This window comes from Porites lutea, chromosome 5 (assembly GCF_958299795.1).
Source record: "Porites lutea chromosome 5, jaPorLute2.1, whole genome shotgun sequence".
NCBI lineage: Eukaryota > Metazoa > Cnidaria > Anthozoa > Scleractinia > Poritidae > Porites > Porites lutea.
Window position 1 is genome coordinate 4,096,517 of NC_133205.1, and position 25,656 is coordinate 4,122,172.

The window sequence follows — 25,656 nt, forward strand, 5'->3', positions numbered from 1 at the left end:
TGAGAAATAAAAATTTGAGTTTTCGCGGCAGGTAAGGAAAACTTAGGGTGGACTGATTTACTTATAAACTAACTAACGTGCGCACGCGCCGACTTCAATGAAAGCCTCTCCTGCTCTACTGTCAAATAGGCCTTTGACGAGGACATCTCACGATATCAAAAACTGAGGCTGATCCACAAAATAGTATCTCCCTTTAAACACCGATTTTATCATGAGAAATAGGGCAACGATACAAACAAGTCGAGTAGGGGTCTACAAGATTAGTGACTCTGTAATTGCGTTTATTAATACTCACGTCGGAGCCATACAATTCAACCCTCATGCGGATAGCTGGCCTTGACGTCAATGAGTTTGACGTATCTGGCCGTAACGGGATTAGAATTAAATGTATTCAAAACAGGAGTGAAATGGTCACAGTTTGCAATACAGACCTATAAATTAAAGGAATAGGTAAAATTGAACTTAAATACTGAAATTATTTTCAGCTGTTGTCATAAATGACCACGAACAAAAGAGTGCGTCTTTCATATTTCATACAATACACAAATCTCATTATAAAAAGAATATTAAGGCTACGTTAACTGGAAATATTTGACTACTCACTGCTTCGTTAACAGGGACCCGTTTCTCTCTGTTCAGACGGGACCTGACGAACCAATTTAATTTTAACTTTTTTAGCGGTTTTATTGTCTGCTCATGCCCGGAGCACTATAGCAAATCCACAATGGTGTCTTCCAGCTAAGATGACCGTGCCTTTGCAGTACAAAACTTAAGACGGTTATGGTTTTTCATAGCGCGTGCGTCAAGATTTTGACCGTAGCGGCTAAAAATTTGGCCTCTTCTTTATTTTGGCCTCCCAATTTTTAACGGCTAGGCGTCTAAATTTTCGGACCGTTAAGATGTTTCCGTGTGAGCGGAACACCTAGACGTACGAGTTTCAATCAGTCGAAAACTCCAGCGGTGTCTTGTGAACATAATTTGCTTGCACAACTTAGCCCTTTATAAAGGAAAGATGTTGTAATATTTTATCGATCTATTTTAACACCATACAACTCGATTGTTTTGTGTTTCATTTCGGTAAGACCATTGAAGATGTTAAGGCTATTGGAGCATTAATTTGTTGTTCTTTTTCTTTTATCTTGATCATGAGGGCATTTTTAGCTGTCTGAAACTGCGCATTTCAGTTATACGATCGGCCCGCAATGTGCATGTAGTGTGACTCATATCCATCCTTAATTTCATTTATATTTCCCTTTTTTTTTTAAACCATTGCACCACAGCACATTAGAAACATAAAGTTTGCCTAAAACCCTACACATACGGACTTGACGTTAGTAACTAAGACAAAAAGGAGACAATAGAGTATTTTTACAGCTATTTTTTCACTGAGCAGTCTATACCATATTTACGTTGCGCTTAACCTATATATAGCTCAGTGCTATAAAAATCTCTATACGGTTGCTTTATTATCAGTCTAACTTCCGGTAGTGGAAATGTGGATGAGAATGTTAACATTGCCGGCGGTTTGTGTTAGCTCCACGCGTTGGGCGCCGGTTTTTTCGAATTAGCGGTGTTTTACGTTCAGGCTTCAGGCCAAAACTCATAAAAGAGAGCAAGTCTACTTGCGGGTTCAACGGCTGACTTTCCTCTGAGCTAATATCTGGCATTCTTAACCTCAGGCAACATGTTGTGCAGCGGGTGGCCCTCTGAGCTCAATTTATATAACTTTAAAGCATATCCTGTTTAAGATAACTTCCAATAACTGAAGCAGTTATGGACGTGAGAGCTCTTTCCGCAGTAAGTATATAATGATATGAAACTTCTTTTATTCGGAATCCACTCGTGTGTTTCCAAGTTTTTCACAGAGTTAGATTTGAAGAGGTTCAAAACAAGTACTTATACTAAATACTAGCTACTTAATAACTCAGACTGATTTTCTCAGAGTGTTGTTTCCGCTAAGCTCGCCCCTATAACAGTACTGTACATCACATTTTTATTGAAAACATGCCTTCATGATATAAAAAGAAGTTTTTTAGTAAGATTTAATTCCATTCACTCTTCGTCCTTCAGTAATACGGTCAATGAGGACGCGACTTAAGTATCGCAAGCTCAGGGGCCTCAAAGCACGGCTGCATGTAAAAGAGTTCTATCTCGGCTACCCGCTCAATCAGTCTGGAGAAAAGCACACAATTCCATCTAACAAGCCGTTCCTTTTTACAGGAAAATATTCTTCTGGCACTTTTTGTCCTGTTGTTATCCTACGAGGTATGTTGTAAACCAAGGGAGGACATTACAAAAGCCGTTCATTCAAGTGGTGCGTTGGCTCAGCGGAGTTCTGCCTTGTCGCCCAACTCTTCAAGAATCCGTCCTTGGTCACTTTTCAAGCGACATTCATTTTCTAAGTGTGAAAAGCCAAGGTTTATGGTTAATGGAAAAGTGGTTCTTGAATGTAAGAGAGGTTCTTTTGATTGCTTTGATCCTCTGCTTGGAGCAGGAGATGGGACGTGTGTGAGCATAAGAGATAGAAACAACGTTGTTGTAGGATGTCGTTGCAGACAATAGCATAATTGAAGAAATATTGTACAAGTTAATTAATTGTGTTATGGAGTGCATACAGGATTTATTTAAGCTGAATAAGTTAACAACAGGATCGAGAACCACATGTATTTATCATAGAAATTTGTCAATAAAATAGATTTGAACAGCTTTCGATTTGTTGACGAATGTTTCATCCCATAAGACTACTTGTAAAGCAACTTCAAATTTTTCGTAGCATTGATTGCAGAGCACCCGGAAGTAAGCACGCAGTCAACCTGCTACGTTTTTTGGATTAAATCAACTATTTCTGTCAAGTGAATATACTTAACGTCGATGACGTCATACTCTATTTGCTCCCCGTCCTATTAAAGGAATGCACAGGAATATCATAAGAGTGTGATGGAATAAGATTGGCTAATAACGTGTTCTATGGTTGCATACCTGATCCTTGAATTTAATTAGTCCGTTTGCAAAACATTTGAGAATGTTTTCAAAAAGCGTTGTCTTTCTATAATCTTCCAAGTGCCTCGGGTCCAGTAGTCGCACTGTAATCATAGCGGTATGTTGTAATATTTATTCTTGATGGTGAGCGTATGGTTTTTGCGCCTGCGAAATTCAGTTATACGACTGCAATGTGCATATACTGCGGTTTATTTTCATATATCGTTTGGTCATCTGCCTATTTTTTTCTTGTCGGTGGAACTAATTAAAACCAAACAGCTCATTGCAACCTGGAAACATTAACCATTCTTTAAAAAGGACATTATTGCTTTGTGCATATCGATGAGAAGTGTGTTGATACTCGCGTAAAATCGTACATAACATTCTGCCTTAAGTGGGTCCTCCCCTAAGCCAAAAAAGGCAAATAAAAGAGCAGTTTTACACTGAGCAGTTTATTTGTCATTTAATTTGCTCTTCGGATTTTCAGAATTAGCGGTGTTTTACCTACAGGCTTCACTAGGCCAAAACTCATAAAAGAGGGCAAGTCTACTTGAGGGTTCAACGGCTGACTTTCCTCTGAGCTAATATCTGGTCAGTCTTAACCTCCAGCAACATGTTGTACAGCAGGTGATCCTCTGAGCTCATTTTTTATAACCTTAAAGCATATCCTGTTTAAGACAACTTCCAATTACTAAAGTAGTAATGGACGTGAGATCTCTTTCCGCAGTTACGCAGTGCGCAGTTAATCTGCTACTCTTTTTGGAATTTCTGTCAAGTGAATATAGTTAACATCGATGACGTTATAACCTGTTTGCTTAGTCCCATAAATACTAAATCAGTAGTGATGGAATAACTTAGATTGGCTAATGTCATGTCCTTCGGTAAGGCGTTAGAGTTAGACTTGTTTTATAGTTTTTACTAATTAAAATCTTTGTCAGTTGATTGCCTGACAAAACAATTTGTTTGGTTGGCAAGCGAAAGTCGTGATTAAAAATTAAAAATTAAGCTTCATATTTTTTTTCCAAAGTTGTAAATCAAGTGTTTTAACCGCAAAGTTCTAATTTAACTTTTTTTGTTCTTGTAATATAAAACTCAAGCTCCTATTGGCCAATTCTGTAATAAAATGTACTAAGCGAAAGCGACATGTTGTGCATACGCTCCTACTCTGCTGCACAGCCGTTTTCAGTGTCATCACGCAACGCTCCTTCCCACAAACGGCTGCCGAGAACGCACCACATTCCTGGGAATTGTGGGGAGGAGCGTTGCGTGACGCCACTAAAAACGGCTGTGTAGCAGACTAGTACGCTCTCAGCGCTTGCACAATTCAGGTTTACGACCGCAATGTGCATATGCTGCGGTTCATCACTTTCATTCTTATTATAAACTTTTATTCCCCTTTGTTGGAACCAATTAAAACCAAACAGCCCATTGCACCCTTGACACATTAACAACATTATTTTATAGCACTGCTTTGGGCGACAAAAAGTGTGTTGATACTCTCGCAAAACCGTACACAAAGTTCAGCCCTATGAGTGGTGCTTTCCTCCCAAAAAAAGGCAAACAAAAGAGCAGTTTTGCGCTGAGTAGTTTATTTGTCAGTTATGCTGCCCTTAGACAGCATCCACCATAACTCTAAAATACTCTACAACTTTTCATTAATGTTATCAATCTGACGGAGAAATTTCCGGTGGTGGATCTGTGGATAAGAATAGAGAGAAAAAAAAAAGTAAGATTTCCTGTTGAGGGGTCATCTTTTCTAATCAGTCAGTCATTATTTTCTGATATTAATGAAGAGGCCTGGGGGTGGGTGGGGATGTGTTGCCGGGAGTCAAGTGAATTTTGCTACACTATACTAGCCTAAACTCCCCAAATCCCCCTCCCCCTATCCTAGAGTAGCTGTTTTTTCCAGAAACTACTAAAGTCGCTAGCACAGTCGAGCCAAAACAAAACCGATTTGATTTTTTTATATTTTTGATTGGCAATTCCCGGTTTCCCTAGTCTAAAATGAAATCTTTAACCAATTGATCAGTTTCCTGGAAAATGATACTCTTTACTAGACCCAAACTCCCTGATGTATTTACTATGTCCTAGAGTAAACTGCTTGAAACCCGTACTCTTCACAGCGGCACACTCCTATATAACCCATATTTTGGCCGTAATCCCCTCCCTCCCTCGGCTTTACAGGCGTATTTTTTCTTACAATAGGTGATGGAATATCAAAAGGAAAAATTTGAGTTTTCTTGGCTAGTAAACTTAAGACAAGGTTTGGCAGATCGTATTATCAATTTGTGATTTCTAGATCGTGTTCACTAATATACTCACCATCTTTAGACGTCGCAGCCATACAATTCAACCCTCATACATGGATAGCTGGCCTTAACGACAATGATTTTGACGTATCTGGCCGTAACAGGATTAAATGTATTCAGAACCGGAGTAAAATGGTCACAGTTTCCAATAAAGACCTATAAATTAGAAGAAGATATCATAAGCTAAACTTAAATAAGTTATTTTCAGCTGTGGTCATAAATGACCACGAACACGAACAAAAGAGTGCAAATTGAATTCGTAAACAAATACACAAATTTCATTATAAATGTGGGAACTAGGGAATATTGAGGCTGCGTCCACACCAAATTAGGCGAATTTTCAACCGGCTGAAAAATTTGACCGAACACACCTTTAACATGTACACGGAGCCGAATGACAAGTACACCGTACATCGTATTCGCATTTCTTGAACAACTGTTCGCATTTATAATTTTATATATTTATATCGCGTACAGTAATTGAAAAAACTACTTAAAATTTTCCTCTAGTGCATAAAACACTTTTCAAATTAAGCTATAAAATCGTAGAAAGTGCACTTTAAATTGTGTACTGTAGTCTAGACTGACAGTACAAGAACAGACTCAGAGTACTAGGTCAATATAATTGACATATCACAGACACTTTAATTTTCTAAATTTCGAACAAGTGGCCATATTAACGGGGTCGAGGTGAAATTATAAGAGATTCTACCGTTTGGAATTTTAAAATGTGGCCGCTGGTCGTATCAACGGGTCACTGTATTTTTTACTTTGTTCACACAGAACCTGACTAACTATATTTAATTTTACCTTTTTTAATGGTTTTATTATTTGTTCATGGACAAATCGTTAATTTAGCAAATCGAAAATGGCGTCTTCAAGTGATTGACCACGCATCCATGAAGCCACGCCTTCGCTGTACAAAAATTTAGACTGTTATGGTTTTCACACCGATTCGGCCGTAGGGGCTAAAAATTTGACCTCTTCTCTATTTTGTCCGTTTTAATTTTTGAACAGAAAGGCGTCTAAATTTCGGACCGTTAAGATGTTTCCGTGTGACCGGAACACCTAAACGGAGGAGCCCATCAAGATGGGCTCCTGCTAAACGCCAATCGAGAATTCCAGGGGTATCTTGTGAACACATCAAAGATAAGACAAACTTAAAGCAAGGGGCACACATACACCAACCCACGGCCTGGCCAGTACCTCACGCACGCGCACAGCTATATCACTCGGGCAGTGGCAGCCATGGAGAGCTGTTCTGCCCGGGTGATATGGCTGTGCGCATGCGTGAGGTACTGGCCAGGCCATGGGTTGGTGTATGTGTGCCCCTTGCTTTAAGTTTGTCTTATCAAACATAGGCTGAGAATAAACAAAGAAACTTACCCTGTCTTTCCCATTTTCCTGATACACCTGGTAGTTTGAATCGTTGTCACTGAAGGCCAGTTTGTACTCCTTGACATGTTCATGGAACATATCACGACCTTGAAAAACAAACGCATTAAGTTATATTGAATAAAACTCGTTTAAACTTTGTTACAACATTTCTTTTGACCCCAAAACTGCAATAATTTAAAACCAGACCTTCACAGCAACTCACGACTTTTTTGAAGAGTGCTGTTAACTATGAACATCCGCTCTAGAAGAAAAACTATGATTTTGTGTTGGTAAACATGATCATCCTGGAAGGATGAAGGGATTCTTTAATTTTACCGACACTGTCTCAACACCCCAGAAGTTTTCGGTCTAATTAGCTCACAAACATGATGCACTCCATTTCGTGATATACTTGTCTACCAGATCACGTGTAAAAAGGCAGGAATCTGGTGTTCCTTCTGGTTGGCTGGACATTAGGTTTTATGTTCTTCGAACGGAATTCGAATTCTATCTGGCAATATAATGGTGTTTCAGAATGTTCGGTAATCGATTTTGGTTACATTTACCCGATTGCGATACTATTCCGTAGCAAACGCGACGTGTAGTTTTTCGCGTCAGTCATAAGAATGCGAAATGTCAGTCATGATCATAACAGGTCCACCAGAAGTTGCGATTTATTTAAGGTGGAGGGCCTGGCGGTTCTTGAAAAGAAAATGTAAGATCAAATTAAAATAAAAAATATATACATTAGAAAATACAAACCTCAGATCTTAGGTTAAAAGTCAATTTTAGCCCCCTGTCCATAAAACAACAAACAAACCCTCTTTATATTTATTCTTGACTTATTCGCCCTTTTTACCTTGTGTTGCAATAGCCCTTATCCTCTTTCTTCTTCCCAGATCAACGCGTAACCACTGATTATCTCGTTCATTTCCGCACCAAGATCCAATCCTCTTGTTCGTGTGATCATCCTCGAAGTAAAGGCGAGCATTGTCGGCGGAAGCTCGCCAGGTGCCTCCTAAATGTATTTCAGCAAATTAATAAGTACAGTAGAACATCGATAACACGAACTCGGATAACTCGAATCCCCCTCGAACTCGAACTAAATTTCCTTTCCCTTAATCAAAATTTCACTGACATTTACCCTGATAACAAGAAATTTTCCCTAACTCGAACTGGCTTTCGTTTCCCTTCAGAGTTCGAGTTACCGGATTTCCTGACTGTATTCACTATTTTAGAAACGGAAAGGGAACTAGAGTCGAAATGCTTCCCGCAAGTGTTTCTGGGATGGTTCAGGCTGGGAACGCTCCAGTCAGCTAATGGCCATTTTTTCCCTGTCGCTTACAGTCCCAATAGTCTCTGCAAAAGTTAACCCGTTTGACATTTCTCTTCTTGCTTCTAAAGGGGCAATCCCTTGTTAAGGCCACTTTCAGTCTAACAAAAGTTGTCATTCAGGACTTGGAGCAGGAATCTGACGGTGAAAAGGTTTGAACCCAGGAATCTGACTGTTACCATGTAGATAGTAGCAAATGATTAATTATAGAGCCAACGAGGGTTTTCTTTTAATGCTATTTTGTACAAATGGAGCAGCGTCTATTTTCCCCACGGTATCTTAAATCATACGTTCATCTTGACGTCCCTGAATGTATGAATCACAAAATTTAAGTTTATGTTATAGTACCAGACATGCGTTCTTGTCACATGATCATGACATGCTTGCTTATTGCATATATCTTCTCAATTGGTGACAGGTGTAGAATACATAAATCGCAAATTTTTCAGTGGGTGCTCGTATAACATTTTCTTAATTTTAAACATATTCCTTACCTATTAATGATTGCATATGTACTTGATTTTCACGTTATGCTTACCTGGCCTGTAGTCGGTCGAGGCTCTAAATGCACTGTCAGGCAGTTTATAGTCCCCAGGCCACCCTAGACCTAGGCCATCGGAGCAGGCACCTGAACACAAATTATATACGTTACTCTTACTTCAATCTCGTTCTAGAATCTTCGTCTCATTCTGCGCATGCTCTCTTGGCAAAATCGTTTCCCGACCGCCAGTTAAGGCTGGAAACCAAGACACTGGTCGGTAACCGAAAGAAGTGGCAAATAGGGATAATGAAGTCGTCTGCGATCCACTGAGAACTATCACCATAATTTGCTACACGATTCAATTGTTTTATCGTTCAATCATTACGCTCTTAATCCCGATCTTATTTCAGGAGAAGCGTGGGGCCGCGATTATCTTGAAAGAGAGGGACCAAGCTGCGCATGAGCATGACCTTATCTGTTTTACACGAGTGAGTACATGAGCAAACTGTTATCTGTAGGCTGTTTCCTGTAGTTAAGTACTGATCTCTATACCTATCAAAAGCACAATTTGAAGCTATGTTCATCACTGCGGCTCAGTTGCACAAGTTTGGACTATATTCATGTTTGAAGCCCCGTGCAAACAGACGCAACATTGTTGGCCAACAACTCCCAACATTTTTTGGATGTTTCATGTTGTTCCTTTTGCACACCAAGTTGAATGTTATTGGAAGTTGTTGCGTAAAGTTTAAAACCGGTAAGACTTTTAACTACGTGCAAATAGACGCAATTATGTTGCTTCCACAGCCTCCATTCCTATCGTCAGTAAATATATAGAGAAGCTGCTTGTACCTTTCGGCTTTACTGGCTGGTTATCACAGCGTGTTTTGCAGCTGATCCGACATGTTCTCTCAGTCCAACCATTGGTGATGCAGTCACCTCGATCAGCCCAGTCTTTGCAACTTTTGCGTTTGTCCAAGCACCTCAAGCCTATTTAAAAAGGCGATGACAGAATAAAATTTAGCCTGATATTAAGCATAAGATCTTCACGACGGCGAGGTCAACCAGAACGGCGAAACAGTAGCCGTTTTAATATTATTTAGCAAAACGATAATTCTGTGTGCACGTGCAGCGCATTTGTTGGTATATTTCTTTGCTGTTAACTGCTTTTCGATGAAACTGGGTGATTTATGCGTCAAAAATCGCTCAAAAAGAGCGCCAGTTTATTTAATATATTTTCCTCCTCATCCCCAAGACTTACAAAGAGATGACTTTAAATTCCATCAAAGATCAAAGCCGTGCAACCAGCACCAACAACATTTTTGGCAATATTTCGCAATTCTTACTCTGCGAGCAAACTCAAACGCGTCTTTTTCACGATGAATACTTACGAAAAAATAGCCTCTGCTCTCAAGAGTTGTCTCTCCAGTCGCGCGGCAAATCACTGGCACGTCGATATTTGACGGAATAGGACAATTGCACAACGACATAATTTTATTACAACTACCAGAATTCTTCATTTTTTTTTTGTACAAATTAGAGCTATTGTTCTGTCAGCGGGATTGACAAATTTAAATAAGAAAGCCAAAAAAAAAAACAATGAATTCTGGTAGTTGTAGTCAAATATCGGCATCGTGAAAATGGTTTATTGCCGCTTAAATCTTGCCTAGTCCCTAGGCTTCATTATTCCACGCGGCCAAAACGTTAAATCGAGAGAGACTGGAGAAACGCCGTACAGGGACTAGGCACAAGGCAAGGACTAGGCAAGCTTATTGAAACTAGGCTTTGCCAACCACTGAGAGTAACGCTACGATTACGAATTTACAAGCAATACAGTATCTAGACTCGCCTACTCCAGTGCTGTTTGGCGATATGGGTGGGTTTGTTGGTTGAGATGTGGCTGGTTTATTGGTAACAGGAGAGTTTGTTGAGGGCGTCGTCGCTGGTGGTGGAGTTGAATCTACAATAAGATAGAAATGGAATATTTTAGAGGAACTGATGTCGAGTAATAGTTAGAATAGTATTTAACAAATCGACCACAATTTTCTAAGGTCTATACTCCTACAGACCCTAGAAATGACGTCATGAAATGTTCAAAACTCAAGTGGAACCACGAGCAGCAAGCGAGTGATTTCACTGCAAAGTTTTTTACAATTTTACGATTTGTTTTTTACAATAACATGAATTTTTTTTTACGAAAAACCAAAAACAAAACTACCGGCACTGCGTGACATGTTACATCGTTTCCATGCTCTAAACTCTCATAGACGTTAGCTCTCGACCAATCAGCGGGCGAGGATTCTCTCAGTTATTGTAAACAAAGTAGTTGACATGTGATTAGGACTCCGATATTTTTTGCGCTGTCTTCATTGTTAATGAAAAATATTAAAGCGAGTTCCCTGTCTGAAGTGTTCTTCAGCTAATTATTTTTTCATGCATCTCTCAGAATCGATTTTTCAACGAAACCTTTCGTTCTGTCGCTAAAAGAAAAAAGCTAAAGCATAACGTGGTACTACATTTAATTTCAACTGACACACTTACTACAGCCTGTTCCGGTATTGCCGCACGATCCACATGAATGTGGACAGTCTTTCTTAACTTGATCGTCTGTACATAAGTTTGAGTCTTTCCAGTTAAGGCAATCTATTTTTGTGTCCATGCAACTATCTGAAATTGAAAATCGGATATATAACCATTCACTTAATGTAATACCTTCCCCTAAGACCACAAAACAAGCTCATTAAATTTAATACCAAGAGCCTCCATCACCAAGAGTGGTTTCAGGAGGGTCCTCCATTAAAATTAAAATACTAAAACTAAAATAACATTAAAAATCCTAAAATTAAATATTCACAGTGAATAGCATAAAAATTAAGAACTTCTTTTAAAACATGTACAAAAAGCTAACCCAAGAAGAACTGCCTAAAAACCTTGCGCTTAGTCAATAACGCATATATGTTGAAGCTATATTGAAATGTTGGAATACTATAAAATGCTCTAGGTTAAAAAGTAATTACGTGAGCGAAACCTTTTCCTCACTGTTGTCTATACACATTGCATTTGTAGGTTTCCTAGATTCGATTGCTAAGCGGCTAGTCCTTATCAACCAGCTGCTTTCCGAATTGAATGATTTTTCTATTATTTTACGATTTCTCGCCCCAAGTAAAGGAATCCAATACAAACTTGGATTCTGGATTCCAAGCCGTGGATTCCGGATTTCAGGTAATGAATTCCGGGTCTTTGGATTCCGGATTCCAATCTTTAATCGGATTTGAAATCCCAGGTTTCCGGATTCTAAAAGCAAAAATTTTCCGGATTCCCTTGCATGAGGCGATAGGATTGAGGTCAGTAAGAGAAAAATTGTTGGAAAATTGTCGTCACAAGGAGACAGCGGCGCGGGTGGACAACACCATAAACGACGTGCACAATTCTTCGTATCATTCTTAGCCTCATCGCTAAAATTTTCACTTTTTCTTACCAGAAGAACAAAGGTTACACGTTTTTTTGCACCAATATACCAGAGCTTCGTGTTGGCGACAAAATCCCGACTTTTTCCAGCCCTCGCATTCACTCGTTTCTGCAATATCCTCGCATCGTTCTTGTTGCTGATCTTCAAAAAACCCAAATTTAATTGAGTAATATAGTACAAAAGGTTGTGTTGAACTTGATTAAATAAAAACATCTATTTAAGTACAAATCAGTTGCTTTCGGGGTGGTTTCGTTAATAAGTTTTATGTGGCTAGTTAGTGTCTATGTGGCCTTTAGAAAAACAGGGTCACCCTCGAAAAGTCAAACAACTTACATAATGTAAATTTGACAGATAAAAGTGTCAAAAAAAGACTACTACCTGAATTGATTCTTTCGATTCTTTTATCAAGTGCAACGGATCTTTTGCGTCCTATAAACAAACACAGCGCATGTAATAGTGTCAGTTATTAGTCGGCAAACGCACAACACAAACATTAGCTTTAAGCTTAAACAACGTAACTTCTCTATTAAACAATACTCAGCAATTTTTGCTGTAAGGAATCAATAACTTCATTTACAACTTGCAAAACGAAAGGCTACATGCAGATGTAAAATAATTATAAAGAAGCGAGGAAGAAGCTGTCAAATTTGACCGGAAGCTGAACTTGCATTCCGGACCCAACTGTTAGTGGGAATCCGGATTCCTTGATCCCAGGATCTCGGATTCCAAAAACAAAATTGGCTGGATTCCTGTACATGGGGCGATTTCTTATTTTCTCACCAGAACATTTATACATCCTGCGCGCCTGTAATGCGTCATCGTCACTTAGTTTCACATACGGGGTCTTTCCGTTAAGGGGTCGGATGGGCTCCAAGGTCTTTTTGCCATTTTTGGAGAAAGCCGTCCACGGGTAGTGCATGATAGAGGCGTAGTCGTACGGGACTCCATAATCAACTACTTCACTTCCGTAAACCTTCTTTTTGAAGTTATAGGCCATGTCTTAAAAAAAAAACAAATAAATAAATATTAACAATATATTTTTTTTTTATAGTAAAATAACTTTATTCATAGATTCAAAAAAATAGACTATTTACAGATTCAAGAATATGAATATTAAAATATATACCCTATGTACATTCTTCTTGTGTACGAAAGAGAATTGTCGTAAAATGACTATCTAAAAACTACTAATAACAATTATAAAAAGCATCAAAAATTTAATAAAAAAAATAAAACTATTCAAAAAATAATTCAAACTGATAAAAAGTTACTACTTAAATTCTGGCTTGCGCACTTTCCGATGTAATGTCAATGTCAGATATATTGACTGCTCTTCTCTTTCTCCTAATAATAATAATAATAATAATAATAATAATAATAATAATGATAATAAACGATGAAATGATGGTAACATCATAACTTCAGTTTCGTCGCAGGCTGGCTTGATTGACCTACAGCATAGCATTTGTTTCATTTCCAAAGAATGCGAATTGCGCGGGAATTGCGAACATGGGATGGGCTATAGAGTGCCGGATAATTCATTATTATTATTATTATTATTATTTTTGATGGGCAATTCAGTTAAAAAGCACTTTTAGTCACTTGGTTCGCCGTTGTAGATATACAGCTATTTCGAGAAAGGTTGTCGGAAAAAGTGCACGCGACAATCCCGAAAGGTATTGTGGGTGGTTTTGAGTTCACTCTTCTACAAAGAATTTTGAAAGAAAGGCACGAGAGGCCATGGACATATGTTTGTGAGTGCTAAAGGAAAGCAAAAAAAGTAGGTTCCACAGTTACAATCGTTAGGTAAAGTGTAATTATCATATCCCATATTACCTTTCGGGATTGTTGCGTGCACATTTTTTTGCGACAACCTTTCTCCAAATAGCTGTATATGTATTTATGATCTGATGGCTCCTTTCTGGGGGACCTGAGGACCTAGACACCCCTCCCCCCGCCCCGCAGACCCGTCACTGCTGTTTGTCTAGGTTAAAGCTTTATCATGGCTTCGTTAGATTATAATAAGATAACTGCTATTTTTCAGTTAAAAACGTACTGTCCAGAATGTTTTCCCAGTTGATTTTCAAGTAGTTGTCTCGGTCAGGTCTGCTCTGTTCATGCCAAAAGCCAATGGCGTGTCCAATCTCGTGCGTCATCACATGCTTGTATTCACACCCACTGCCAATGGATAGCCACGTTTCACGGCCATACACTTTACCAACCTCACACCAGCAGCTATAAAAAAGTCGTTAAAACACTTCCCACTTCGGTATATATACAACGGGGTTTGAGAAGTGGATTGGATGCCTCCAAATCCCCAGACTACTCTTAGAGTGCTTTCAGTTTTGTGTTTTAGCTTGTATGTTGTACCCATTCTTTTCTTTAAACTATTCTCTACAGTAGCTGCACTTTAAAACTTAAGGAAAACCTCAGCAAAATTTAGAGACATTTACTTCTTTATGGTTGCAGTGATATAACGTCATAAGTAACATAAGTCTGGTCACGTGATAAATGTATCAATACAAATCTCAGATGTTATTGATTGACTTTAAAATGAAATCGGTCAACAACGCGCAATTTGATTCCTACCCATTTCCTCGATGAAACCACAGGTATTCCTTTTCAGTTGTCCTCTTCACAAATCTAAGACATGTTTTGCTCTCCCACTCAGCAATGGCCTGCATTGTAGTTCGCACTGCACGATCCATGTTAGCTGAATGAAACACAAACGTACACAAATAGTCAAAATGATTATGTTCGCCATCTCTATTGTTTCCCAATTGGCTATTCATGGAGATGGCAGCCCTCGATTTTTTCTCCAGATATGTATGAATAATCCTGGTCTGGTTTTATATAGTGACATTCATTATGGAGCATAAAACTTAGCAATATATAGAGACACTCACTGAAGAATATCTTAGCTTTTTTTTGTTCTTATGATATTTCTGAGTTATTTTAACGCAGGGTTGAGACTTGGACGCCCCTGGAAAACGGAAAAGAAAGAATATACTGTAGGAAATTAAGGCAGCATCTAAGATGTCTAAAAAGGAACAACAGCTTAGAAATTAATTTGGACAGAACAATTTTTGCCAACTACTCGTCCCATACGTAAGGGAATCCAAGACAGTCTTGCATTCTGGATTCCAGGCCATGGATTCCGGATCCTTTTTCAATGGCGCTTGGATTCTGGGTTCCAATCAGAAGCGGGATTCCGGACTCCTTGAGCTGTATTCCGGATTCCAAAGCCTGGGATTCCGGGTTCAAAAAGCAAAAATTTCCCATTTTTACGGAATCCGGATCCATTCTCTGACATGGAGCGACAACTGCGGCTCTGTGTGGGTGGCAGATCTGTATTTGTAAAAGCTTGAGAAACCCCTGAGGTACTTACCTACACTACAGTCAAACTCGTAAGGGATGACTCCATTAGGCCATTTGATTTTGTCCACATTAGTTGCAGCTCGTGACGTGCCTCCCTCTGGGTTTCCGAATAGCATGTTATTCGTTCGTTGTTCCTCTGTTAATTTAATATCTCCTTCAAAGAGACTGGCTGGGGTGTGCGTACTCTCTCCATCATCTGTATGTTTATAAGCCAAAATCACGTTTAGCGCGGCATGCAGTTCGTGGTGATCATTATCTGTTATCATTATTATCATTATTTTCTTCTTCAAAGGAAATTGGAAATCAACGTAACTAACCTTTCCCAAGATTGATGTCTAAAATCGTCTCCAAGGCTCCTTTAGGTGCCGGGCCAGGCTCGCTCGCTTCCAGAGGAAGCACGCAAAGCATCAACAGCGACAGCAAGGGACTCATCATCTAATGACGGAAAGAATAAATTAATGCAAAAAGAAAGCGGTCATTTTATGTGTAAAATAGAGAAAAAGTTTGCATGAAACAGCACCTTCTTTCATTTCATTTAATGCTATGAATCTAAACTAGTTTTTTTTTCCGGGGTATCTTAATCCAGAACATTGTTCATGCTTTTTAAAGTTCGTAGAATGTCCTCACACCTCAATTAAAATCATGATGGCTAATGATCATTACTCAGGAAACACACCCCTCTGTAACAAACCCAGTGAAATCTAAATCTTCACCGGGTTCTCGGCAAAAAAAAAAAAAATCACCGGTCTTAGTTGCATTGTGTATCTCCCGTAAACGTTAAAATGGGGTGGCAGGCCTTACATCTTTAACGGTATGAAAACTTATTGTTCTACCGAGAAGAACTAAAAGATTTACATTTTTTTAATGCGAGATCGATTACCTGTACCCTCCGATTTTTCTGACAATGGTAAAAATGTTTTATATTTTTGCTCATTTTAAACAAAAATGAATAACAAAATACACTGGTTTTGTAGAAGTGTCAAAAGGAAAATCAGTGACCGGGGAAGCACAAAATTAGCTGGGTAGAAACGGACTATCTGCCAGCTACTGGGGAGGCTAAATTATCAGTGGGTAGACTGGATTAAACCACCCAGTAAAGTTCCACCGGGTCCGTTACAGAGAGATGTTTAAACTGACGGAGCAGCGCCTACCTTAATCCCTCCTTGCTCTAAGTCGATTGCACTAGAAATGCTTCACAAACTGAGGAACATTATCTTTTAATCAAAGCTTCGACCAATCAACTTTTTCTCGGGCAGGCTGTGTTTAATTCCATGTACGTTGGATGTACTTTTCGAGACAAAAGCTCCGGGTTTAGTTTCATATTAGACACGACTGTGTTTTCATTTTTATTGCGAAAAATGATGGGGGAAACAAACGCAGTAAGAGTGAAAATACAGCTGATTGAAATAATGAAGACAGATCCGGGTAAAATAATACATTTCAAGGACATGAAAAGTTGTCCCTTTTCTGTGTTATTCAGCGCAAATCTGTAGTTAGTCAGTCAGTGTATCAATGTTCGATAATCTTCGGGGAATTTTCCTTGAATCTGTTATGGGATCCACCCTATTTCAAGGCTAAAATACACTCCGTGAAGACAGCCGATTTTTGTTGCGTATTAAGGTTCTACAGGGATAAGTTGCGTTGTATTTTATTGAATCAGCTTTACAAGAATAAGAACATGATATGACCAGGGCACAAGAAAGCTTCTTAGGAGAGCGATGTATTTATTTTCACTAAAGTTTCATGGATGCAAATAGCAGTGACATAAGCGTTAACTAATGTGAGCTTTCAACTGACAACTGTGTAAATGCAACCGATGACATGACAGTTTATTTCGAAGATCTATTACTGGTTTATATTTTGGTTAATATTCGTGTAATCTCAACTTTCTTTCTCATTAAAATGGGGGTTCTTTTCTGACCAGAAACGGACGGATTTTGCAGTTGCGAAGTACAATTTCATCGGGGAGAACCTTCCAATTTAATTAAGAAATTGGTTTGAGGCTTGCTATGATGAGTATCAGATTGAATACGAAAATAAAACAAGTTTTTGAGACTCACATGCTCATGTACTTAGTGTTACTGCCGACGCCATTTGTCAACAAAAAGTTCGACTCGGTCGCGAACGGTCCTTTTTGCGAAAAGATGCTCATTATTTGGGGGAAAATGCGAAGATATTCGTATTAACTAATTCTTTTATAACACCCTTTTCAATGTTAACACAAAATGGTGAATGAAATTCCTCTAAATAAAATAGAATCTCCTCGGGCGTTTGACCGCAGTGGACGTAGAGGTAAACTAAAGGTGGGGTTCCTGGGGCAATTCAAATGGGAAGTAGCGAGTTAAAGAGAAGTTAATTTACACATGTCTTTGAAATTAAAAAAGTTTTCAGTTTCAAGTAAATTGAACGACAAGTCACATAAGGGTGCTACGTCTTTAGGCTTAGCTAAATTTACATTTTATATGCATCAGTTTTGCGGTATTTCGTTTTTTGTTACTTTCAATATCACCCTTTCTTTTACCGACGTTACTACATTTCATGTGATAATCTGTACTATTAAAAACAGAATCATTGGATGATGCAATTCTTATAGAGCTCTGATTGGCTTAGCCATCATGGTATATGAGCCATTATACCATGCTCTCCAAATATGGTAACTGTACGCGACCGCTCAAAAATAAAAAAAGCTGAAAATCGTTTTTTTTTTCACAAATTAAAAGTCGGGAAGAAATCTCGATATTTTGTGGGCGTTTTTAATGGAACAATTCCAGTCGCGCTTGTTGGATATGAGATGATTATAGCCAACTCATATCCAACACGCACTCGTGGAATAATTGTGGAATAATTGTTAAATAATACTTACAAAATGTAAGGAATATAGGGCTGCTGGGGACCTGTGACGTCATTCAAAATATGAATTCATTCAGTCTCATTCCACGGTTCAAACAAGTGTAAGATCAGGTGTAAGAGATGTTATGATTTACCATTTTGCTGCTTCTATAAATGTGCTTTTTGATACGTTGTTTGTTCAAAAAAGGGCCAATTAACACGGTATTTTAACGACCTTACGTTACTTACGTTAAAAATTTTTGGACAGGAACTACATAAATGTTTACAGGAATTCTTTTAAAATAAACAAGTGAAGCGAAGAGACCAAAAAATCTTCTCAAAGAAAGAGAGTTTTAAAAATACTTTTTTATTGAGTGCATCTTTGTTAATCATTTGTAACCACTTTTTTAAACAACATTCACCTTGAAACAAATTATGATATGGCAGCCTTTCGTTTTAATATTAAGTCTGCATGGTTTTATGCGCACCGGCAATTCGCAATATATTTAACACGTATTCTTCCTTTCCTGGATAAAGTTATCTCTGTAATGTTAGTAACTGGAGAACAACGCATTAAGCCAGTTTCCGGTATTCTGTAAGAACATTCGTGACTTTGAATTTCACATATAGCCTCAGTTATGTCATACTGTAGCCAATAAAACCACGCCTTCACGCAAGAATTTGGCGAGGACAGTTTAGGTGTATAACTGGGGCACCCCAATTCCTCTCTCAGGTCATATGTCTTCTGTCGTTTATATCGTACATTCACTTCTTTTCTCGTCTCTAGTGCTTCATCTGCAACCCTCTGAGCCCTGGCATGTACGTCTTGTAACTGGTACGTTTCAACCATGATTATGGCGTTTTGTAGCAAAACACCAGCGAGGAGAACAAACCAAAACTGTAACGAACAAAATAAAGAGTAGCTGAAAATCCAGCTATCTATCAAGAAGAAACGTCATATATTTTACTTCTAATCGTTTCCTTCGAATAAATGTCTCCTTTTAAGTAAACTAGCAAGACAGTTAATAAGTCCCTTTATTATAATTATTAATATTCTAGTCATTATTCTTAATATTCTTTTTGTTATTATTACTACCATTATTATTCTAACTTTGTGCTATATTTCGAGCAGAAACTTGTGTTAGTGTAATTTGGGTCGAGCCGGAGCTAGTCTGGAGTTGCCTGATCTAAAAAGTGTTTTGCAAATCATTTCAGTCCTAATTTCAAGCAGAATAGAGCGGAGTGTGGCGTCACATTACCATCAGGTAGCAAAATTTCTGGACCTCAACAATCTTTGTTGACAGAGGCGGACATTTTTATTGTAGAAAGGTGGGAAAACGTATGGCCTACCCTTTTGTTTCTTACTCAGTGCATCGTGCAAAGGAAAGTCATACATGTCGGACTCAATTTTTTTCTGTAATATTTGCAGGACCAGGATGGTTTGTCAAGAAACAGAAATTTTGCTACCTTGACGTCTTTGTTTGAGCGGTTGGCCATGTCATAGTTTTGTCGCTTGCCAGTGTTAACGTTCGGAGAACCAGCAACAATACTGTTTTCTTTTTCTGAACCTCGTTGAAGAGTGCTTAGCCACAAGCTTTCCTTTGGGAAAATTATTTTCAGCCCCTATTTCCGAAAAAAAAAGTTATTCAGTTCTTTGTTATTATAATTTATGGTTTACCTCTGAACGCATTCTTGGACAGGAGCTCGTTTCAATCAGTAAGGTAAAAATGCAGGTTGAAGGCCTCGTTTGATTACGATGATTCTCCAAGAGGCTAGCCAGTCTTATATATCTACCATATAGGACCATACAGGAACTTTTGTCTATATTTGAAATTATGATTTTTGTCTTATTTTTTGCTCTACGTCGGTGAGTTACCACATGGAGTATCACATCCCTTTTAGCTAAACACCTTTAAGTCAAAATGTGTTCCGTTACATTGGCGTTATATTTTTTTTCAGTAATGTTACATTTATAATAAACTTAAAAATAAATAGATAATCATAATGATAACTTAATTAAAATACACAACATAGCAAATCGATAATTAATCTACCGACTTTTCAGTCATAAGGCTGACATTTAATATGTGATTTATTATTCTTTGTAAACAAAATGTACTTTATTTGTGGTAGAATATTGCTTTTTACTCTCTTTCTTTTCCTCTTTAGCTGGGAGGAATATAGTTTCAGCCATACTCCAGGAATAGATACAACACTTTCAGCAAACCGCTCAAACGTAAATAAATCACTGTGTTTTTCCTCCGAAGGGGAAAATTAAGTTATTTCATAGCTAAAATAAATTAAAAATAATGGTAAACAATAATACTACTACTACTACTACTACTAATAATAATAATTGATAATTATTCCACGACTGCGTGTTGGATATGAGTTGTAAAAGTTCCCTTTTACAACATTTTTGAGCAGTTTTTTGGAAACTGCATGCATCTTTATGTTACTAGCAATAGAGTTTTGCAAAACTGTTAATCTTTTCCTTTCACGTTTGTCATTAAATTTATAGAAATAGAGTTTTGAACTTATGTATATGCAAATATAAAGCGTTTATTTTAGAAACAATATGTATTTACGCCCTATTAATATTGGTGCTAACAGGAATTACGAACCTATGACCTGGAGCGAAAATTCGGATTTCGCAAACTGAGTTTACAAAACACGCATGTCTAAAATCATATAAGCCGGTCATTTTAACCTAGTCTCTGGTCTGTTGAAGTTATTTTCGCGCTTTTTAATCCTTTGTGGCCGCCTGTCTACCGCGGCTTTCATTTATTGTTTGTTTTTTTTGTTTTTTTTGTTATTGATTTTGTTTTTTTGTTGTTGTTGTTTTTGTTTTGTTTTTTGTTTTTGTTTTTGTTTTTTTTTCTTTCCTTTTTAAGATGTGTACGGTAGGGTTATATGTAAGCTTGTGCTTAATGATATTCTTATGTCCTTTTTTACATTGTAAAGCGCTTAGAACAGCGATGTATGAGCGCTATATAAATTCCATTATTATTATTATTATTATTATGCTTCTATTTGTTAAGAAAAATGTTGTGTTTGAAAGTGTTGCTGTCGTTGGTGACGCTTTAACATTTTTGTGCTCGAGTGGCTTGACTTATGACGTCATATCTCGTAGCTAGGGCAGGTGACTGTCACCAAGAGCCATAATGGGATTATGTCACCAAAATTGTGCCCTGGCACAAAGTCGTTTCAAAAAATCCGCGAAAAAACCTAGCAATTAGTTATTAGAAGCACCAAGAAGACTACCAATTTGATAACGAGGTCGCTTAATTATCCTCGGAAAAGACAAACCTTGTAGTAATATTTCCATCATATTATACCAAGCTCACTTTTTACTTGATTATAAAGCTTGATCCGATGTAGATAAAAAGAACACTCTACAACTGAAATAAAGTTGCAACGAATGAGACTCAGAGAGAAAGGAACATTGTTAAAAATTCAAATTTTGTCATTTTAAATTTCACGCTGTCAAGTCATCAAGTCAGCTTTAATTACAACACCATTCTCGTTCCCAGAGCTTCGATCCTTTTGGTCAGCGTCGGGGATAGAGAAGGATCGAAGCTCTGGGAACGAGAATGTTACTACACAGGTATGAAATATGGCTAGTAAAAGTTAAAGTTTAAGGTAATAATGAAAAATAAATTAATTAGGAAATTTAAAAGTAAAACGCTTTTAAGGCGGCCCGAACCCTATTTATATGCACGTTAGTTATGTTTTGGAATCGCGTTTTTCGGCAGGAATAAAGTAGCCGATTTCTATGACTTTTGGCATCCTTAACAAAGAATGGTTGAAAATTAAGAAAATGTTGTTTATTTTGTTGTAGGTATAAAAACGTATGAGATATTGGCATATGTTGAAAACCCCATTTTTACAAAAAAATGTCAATAATTTCGAAACCCTACGACAAATTTTTCTCGGTCTTCAGCAAATAAGCCTCAGAGCTCTCTAGTTTTATATCTGCAAGTTTGAAGTCAATCGTGACCGTAGAACTCGTAGCTATTCAAATTTAACCTTAAAATGCAACGCCAACACATTTGTGAAAGTTGACGCACAAATAAAGGAAAACTGCCGACGGACCATCTAGTATCTGTAAGGGTATTCTTGTCCAAAGCTTCAGTTGCAAGAAACTGGGTAATCAGAAACCATCTACGGCGAATACAGTTATGCATGTGTTATTAAATGGATACAAGGTCTGAGAGGACCTTAAGAGCGCCCCTTTCCCCCTCCCAACCCATGCCAGAGTCTGAATTTTGAACAACCTCGACAATGAAGAGTCCACCATTGTCTGCTTTGTTGTACGTTGTTGTTTTTGTCTATTTATTCATTCAGTTATTTGGTTTTAGCATTTCCCTCTCAATATCAAATATTCTGGATAATTCTCAAAGCCATAAACAATAAAAATTAATAGAGTTCGTTGAATTCTATCTTCAACTTTTCAGAAAATAGCAGACATGCACAAGATTCTTCATGTTTCCCCAGAGAAGGGCAGGCAGGAGGTCGCTGAACGTTACTATTTTTAATTATTTGTTTTTATTTTTAACAGTCTTTGTTTCTTCATATCTTACAATGTGACTATACTAGGCTGCATAAATGATAATTTTCACACGATCCAGCTTAAATTGTGAAAACATTTGTCTAATTTTAAATAAATATGTACTGAACATAAATTATGTATTATTCAAATACAATAATTACGATATATCTTGTAGATGATCAATATAATCTACTCGAGATTTATGATACTATTTCATGCACAAGTGCAGCCTGTTGTGATCTCCACCTTTCTTTCATTACCCTTATACATCACACCCACTTCAGACCAGCTGGGTACGCAGCTTGGCAAATCAGTCCTGGCAATGCTTGAGAGGCAACTGAAATCTAACCTCTTACATATATAGTGGGTCAAACTATATGCTGGGCAATAAACGATTCTTTTTACACATGGCAAATTTGACGGAGGAGGCGTAGGATCGACTTCATATCTGCACAGGTCATCAAATGTCATGACCTGTCTCTTTTCTCGACTTGGGATTGTCTCATTCAACGTTCTGCCTGGCTCGAACCACAGAGTGTTGCTATCTAGGACGTCCTGTGACTGGTAAGGCTTACTCAAGACTTCTGTTTGTAGAAGTAGGCCAACAAAAACGACGAATAATGACTGTCATGAATAAAACAAAACAAAGAGCGAGTTGAAGTTGGTTCGTGTAATAAGATAGGGAAGATGAGAAATATATCTAAAAATTAATTCTAATGGATATTAAGTGTAAACTTAACTATGGGGCTAAAGTGGGTAAATTGTAAAAACTGTGTTTAGCTGTATTTGTAGGCAAGTTATCTCATTTTCAATTTTTTTTTAAGCAAAAAGAAATGTTTATAAATTTATCTCTTTTTAGTGTTCGATTATGTATAAACGATTATTACCTTTGACTGCATGATGAGGTTCATCCGGCTATACCGCTTATTTTAACTTTAGTTGGGTAATCTAAGTGGAAGAATTTCTCTCTTTCTCTCTCTTCGTGCTTCTTCCAAGTCTTTGCAGCTAAATCAATTGATACTACTCAACAACGTGTCGGTCTTTTATATCTAGTGCATTGCTTTGTAGTAGTCTATATTTAATGGTATAGCAAAACCTTTTTTTTTAGATTCGTACCAGAGAAAGAGAAGTCTCAGTATGGGGAATCACAAGCTATTTCCTTGCCTGGAACCCTTTCCTTAGTGGAGCATGTTCCGTTGCAAATTTTTTAACTATGTGCCATAAGTTTTTTTTTTACCAATTAAAATAAAAGGTAATTTTACACTTCCGTTTCGCAGTTTGTCTGGTCAAATTTCTTTCTTTTTTTTAATAAGAACGGAGATGAAATACTTTATCAGATCTTATAAAGGCTATTATGATAGGAATTATTTCGTAGTATAATGACACTAATAAGGCGGTTTTTTAATTGTTTTGGGATACTCAAGACCCTCATTTGAGGAAGTCCAAGCTAAACACACACCTTCAGCAAGCTACTTAAACAGTCACAACATCAAAAAATAACGAAAACTAAAACGCATCGACATCGCTAATTCAGTTAAAATAAGAACATATACCACTGTTTGGAATATAAATTTTCATCTTATTTATCTTATTCGTCTTTTAGGTTTAAATTTACACTATCAACAGATGGAGCAACTGAAAGTGTTGTTAGTACTATGTTTCGAACTTATTTAAAGCTTTCGCTTGCTGGTAAAGATTTCTCTTAATATGCTATTTTGTTTCCTTTAATGATTTTAATTCTTAAAAGAGGAAATACTCCATAATCATATTAACAAATGATGCTACTGTTATTTTAAATTTTAATAATATATGATTAATAGGCCATTTCTGTGCTGCCCTATGCCGCTGCTTCTAAGCGATGCTCAGTTCAAAACTACTGACATGAAAATAGATTCTTATTCTCATACGCCACTTACACATTTCCCATAATGCACCTTATTTGCCCCCCCAAATTTTGCTTAATCTTTGATTTTCATTTCTCTTGGGTATTAAAGCCATCCCAAGAGAAATTGAAAGCAATTTTGATGCTTTTGAAAAACTTTGGGTGCCATAATAAGGTGCATTATGGGAAATGTGGAAGTGGCGTATTGAAATAAAACATATTATCACGAAAAAGTTTTGCACTTGGCCTCGTTTTGAAAGTAACTTTTAATTGGACCTCGGGTCGAGATGTTTTAGAGTTTTATTGAAGCTTGAAGTTTATTGATTGATCTTCATAAGTCATTGTTTAGATTGATTTAAATTAAAAGAAATATATACACACAAACATCCTCTGCTAGGCGCTCGCAAATAGTTTGGCTGGTCTAGAGTAGGCGGGCGGAGGAAAACATACAGTACTTTATAACTAGGAAGAAATTAAGGAGAAGAAAGGAAAAGGAAGATAAATCTACATGTATATAAATGACACAGGAAGATGGACTAAAGTTATTACCAATGCACTGTTTATAAAATATCCAAACTTATTTTACATTTCTTATCATGATCTTATCTCCGTGAAGACAGCCGATTTTTGTTCCGTATTAAGGTTCTACAAGGGTAAGTTGCGTTGTATTTTATTGAATCAGCTTTAGAAGAATAAGAACATGATATGACCTGGGCACAAGAAAGCTTCTTAGGAGAACAATGTATTTATTTGCACTAAAGCTTCGTGGATGCAAATAGCAGTGGCCTAAGCGTTAAATAGTGTGAGCTGTCAACTGACAACTGTGTAAATGCAACCGATGACATGACAGTTTATGTTGAAGATCTATTACTGGTTTATTTTTTGGTTAATATTCGTGTAATCTCCACTTTCTTTCTCATTAAAATGGGGGTTCTGTTCTGACCAGAAACGGGCGGATTTTGCAGTTGCGAAGTACAATTTCATTGGGGAGGACCTTCCAAATTAATTAAGAAATCGGTTTGAGGCTTGCTATGATGAGTATCAGATTGAATACGAAAATGAATTAAGTT

General features: G+C 37.5%; 1 protein-coding gene across 1 annotated transcript; it reads right to left on the reverse strand.

Annotated features, from left to right (window-relative positions):
• Positions 1 to 4,599: 4,599 nt before the first annotated feature.
• Positions 4,600 to 19,002, reverse strand: LOC140936864 (uncharacterized). The gene is made up of 15 exons (XM_073386369.1): positions 18,916 to 19,002; positions 15,641 to 15,758; positions 15,334 to 15,519; positions 14,535 to 14,658; positions 14,002 to 14,180; positions 12,679 to 12,944; positions 11,955 to 12,081; positions 11,018 to 11,143; positions 10,326 to 10,436; positions 9,329 to 9,466; positions 8,537 to 8,626; positions 7,525 to 7,683; positions 6,675 to 6,772; positions 5,302 to 5,444; positions 4,600 to 4,675 (listed from the first exon to the last, which is right to left on the reverse strand). The coding sequence occupies exons 1-14, from the start codon at positions 19,000 to 19,002 to the stop codon at positions 5,307 to 5,309; spliced, it is 1,947 nt and encodes a 648-aa protein (XP_073242470.1). The 3' UTR covers positions 4,600 to 4,675; positions 5,302 to 5,306.
• Positions 19,003 to 25,656: the final 6,654 nt, after the last annotated feature.

Excerpts from the sequence above, each read along its gene's own strand:
- LOC140936864 (XM_073386369.1), bottom strand. The coding sequence starts at position 19,002 with ATGGTTGAAACGTACCAGTTACAAGACGTACATGCCAGGGCTCAGAGG. Across the intron at positions 15,520-15,640 it reads AGACATCAATCTTGGGAAAG|ATGATGGAGAGAGTACGCAC; the intron begins GTTAGTTACGTT and ends ATAAACATACAG. Across the intron at positions 10,437-11,017 it reads CAATACCGGAACAGGCTGTA|ATTCAACTCCACCACCAGCG; the intron begins GTAAGTGTGTCA and ends ATCTTATTGTAG.